At 47.7% G+C, this 3012-nt stretch overlaps 1 protein-coding gene across 1 annotated transcript in view; it reads right to left on the bottom strand.

Annotated features, from left to right (window-relative positions):
* LOC103769046 (cytochrome P450 2J2-like) overlaps window positions 1-3009 on the bottom strand; it is a gene marked incomplete at both ends in the record, with an annotated part of 4335 nt that extends 1326 nt beyond the window's left edge. The window contains 5 exons of the mRNA XM_008936218.1: window positions 753-913; window positions 1354-1494; window positions 1557-1565; window positions 1678-1840; window positions 2968-3009. Of these exons, the coding sequence (XP_008934466.1) occupies window positions 753-913; window positions 1354-1494; window positions 1557-1565; window positions 1678-1840; window positions 2968-3009 (516 nt within the window). The remainder of the gene's footprint in view (window positions 1-752; window positions 914-1353; window positions 1495-1556; window positions 1566-1677; window positions 1841-2967) is intronic.
* Between the last annotated feature and the right edge of the window lie 3 nt (window positions 3010-3012).

The following is a 3012-nucleotide window of genomic DNA, read 5'->3' on the forward strand; positions in this document are numbered from 1 at the left end:
CAGACTCTTCCCTGCCTCCATCCACGTCCAAGGATTGTGCATCCAGCTTCAAACCACCTCAATCCAGCGAGATCCAGCACTGGGGAGCCTCAGCACAACATTTGGGTTTTGTATATTTGGAAGTTTAATCTTCCTTGCCTTGTTGTTCCTACAACCCCCCTTACCCTGTTAAACCCCTACCGTTTTTCCTTTCTGTACCCTATTTAAACCCCTACCCTTCTTCTTTTCTGTTCCCTGTTAAATAATATATTTCATTTTGTTAATTTTCAATTTGGTGCAAGGTTTTCATTACCCTTGCCTTCCTTATTTACCTCTCTATCTGGGAAACTGAGGGATAAGGGAGGTGGGACACAATTCTGCCTTCTAACCGGGACACTTCTCTTGCCAAGACCTGAGGAGCCAGCAATGCCATGCTCACAAAATGCTGGAGTTGGTGGAATGAGCTCAGCCTCAGAAGAGTGTTCTCAGGGATTGATCTTCATATATAGGAAGTGACTCATGCATTGCTCGGTGTTGCAGCAGGCAGGGTGGTAATTACTGGACAGGGGGAGGTGATGTTGGGTGAGAGATCAACGTGAGCATTGCACAGTGTGAAACTAAGGCAGAAAGGAATCATGGCCAAACCCAGCCTGTGCAAAGGGAGAGGGAATGTCAACAAAGTTTGATGATGAGTATTATAGGATCTGTGGTTGACACCAGAGAAGAAACTATGGCCCCACACACCATCTGCACTGGTGGCAGGAGGGCTGTACCTGGCTCGTGATTGCCCCATGAAGCCTAATTGTGTCATCCAGCAGCTTCAGCAGTTTCTGGAAGTCCTCATCATGGTAGTCAAACCGATTGCCAAAGATGACAGAGCAGATGATGTTTGAAACAGCATTACTGATTGTCAACTGTGGGTTGAAAGGATTCCCTGGAGAAGGAAAAAACAACGATCAATTTTCTTCCAGTCTTCACGGAAAAGGAGAAGAAAACACAGTAGTCAGAGGGGAAATATTTAACAAATCGAAGTGGAAAAAGGTATTTACTTCGGAAAAAAGGTCTTCAGGAGACCGGGTGTCATCTGAACTCAATGGAAATACGGGTGTTTGGAAACACATGGGAATTTTCATAGGTCCCCATGAGTGCTGCAGGCTGAAGGTGCACTAGAAATAATGCTTAGGGGGTTACCTAGCTGCACTCACTGAAGTTTGAAGATAGAACAGCTGTAAACGGCAGGTGGGATGCTGGCAGGGTGCTAGACATGCTGGTAAGATGAGATATCTTTCAGCATGCAGTGAATCATGGGTGAAATTATGATGGGCCATACAGGTTCCTGCCTACAGCACAGCTTCAGAGGGCGGTGGCACTCACCCTGCTCATCCCCAAACACCTCCACGAGGCATCGGCACTCCTCCTGGATGCGTTCCTCCAGGCCCCTCTTCCCCAGGCCAAAGTTTCGGAGGGTGGGCAAGGTGAACCTCCTCTGTTGCTTCCAGCAGTACCCATTGGAGGCTTCCACAAGTGCCCATTGGAGGTGACAAGTCCTGTCAGAAATACCCCATCTGAGCCAAGGCAGATCCCTCCTCGGAGGGGAAAGAGCTCCAGGGCTTTGCCCTATCTCCAGCTGTCTCAGAGCTCTGCAGGGCCAACATGTTGACTTTACAGCTGAGAAATGTGTCCTGTGGGAGGACTCACCCATACTGCTGAAGATCTCCTTATCGAGTGGAAACTCAGGGCGATCCATGAAGTTTTCCCCTTGATTCACAAGAACTTCCTTGACCATGCGCAGCCCGCTTATTAGCACAAATGATAAACTGCCCGTACGTAAGCTGAAGATGTCCCCGTATTTTTCAGTCAGCTGGGACAGAAAGAAATAAATAACAGGGGTTTCATTTGCCATGAAGGTGTTTGCTGGGACAGGGAGAGGCCTGTCAGGAACATGGGTGATAAGCAGGGAAGCTGGGAGCAGGAGGGCAGCCGGGGTGTTTGCACCAGTGTCTGCTTGGCAGCATGGCATGGTTCAACCCCAGGTGGCAACTAAGCACCAGGCAGCTGCTTGCTCACTGCTCCCACTCCACCCCGGTGCGATGGGCAGGAGAATCAGAAAGAGAAAAAAAGTGAAATATAATAAGAGTAATACTACTACTACTAATGATAGTAATGAAAGACAGAAAGAAATAGAAGCCCAGAAGGATGAGGGATGCAAAATGCAATTGCTCACCACTCCCGAACTGATGCCAAGCTAGACCCCAATCCATGACCTGTCCCTTTTTGCCAACTCCTGCCCATTTATATTCTGAGCATGATGGTCTATGCTACAGAATATCCCTTTGGCTAGTTGAGGTCAGCTGTGCTGGCCATGCTCCCTCCCATCTTCTGAGCACCTGCTTCCATGATGAGCAAGGGAAACTGAAAAGTCATTGAGTTAGGTTATGCACTAATTAGCAACAACTAAAGCATCAGCATGCTATCAACATTCTCCTACTAAATACAAAATACAGCACTGTAGATGGTACTAGGAAGAAAATCAACTATCCCAGCTGAAAACCAGACACTGTGTATGGTCTCTATTCTTTCCTCTTTACTGAACCACTGATTAGGAATTGCTGTTAATCAAGTGAAACTGTCCAGGTATGATTTTTCTGTCCTATGTTCTACCAGCTTTTGCTTCACTCCCTTCCAGACTCAAGTCAGAAATACAGGACTCCTAGAACTGCGACTGCACCCACAGTGTCTATCATGTTGTGACCTTTGCCCAAAAGATCGCTCCACACTTGTGCCCTTCCTTGTACCAGGCAAACTTTACCCACATTGCTGCCAGCTGAGAGCAAACCTCCTGCCTGCCTTGCACTGAGCTCCTCTGAGTCCTCCTGGACCACAAAGATTCATTTAATCTTTTCCTTATGTTGCAAGAGTTGAGGAGATGCAATCCTCTCAATCGCCATTCCTGTGCTGCCCACTCCCCTCCATCCACCACCCCCTTACCTTCTGCACCATCATGTTAGGATTGCTGAAGTTCATCAGGTAGAG

This window comes from Merops nubicus, unplaced genomic scaffold (assembly GCF_000691845.1).
Source record: "Merops nubicus isolate BGI_N331 unplaced genomic scaffold, ASM69184v1 scaffold20722, whole genome shotgun sequence".
NCBI lineage: Eukaryota > Metazoa > Chordata > Aves > Coraciiformes > Meropidae > Merops > Merops nubicus.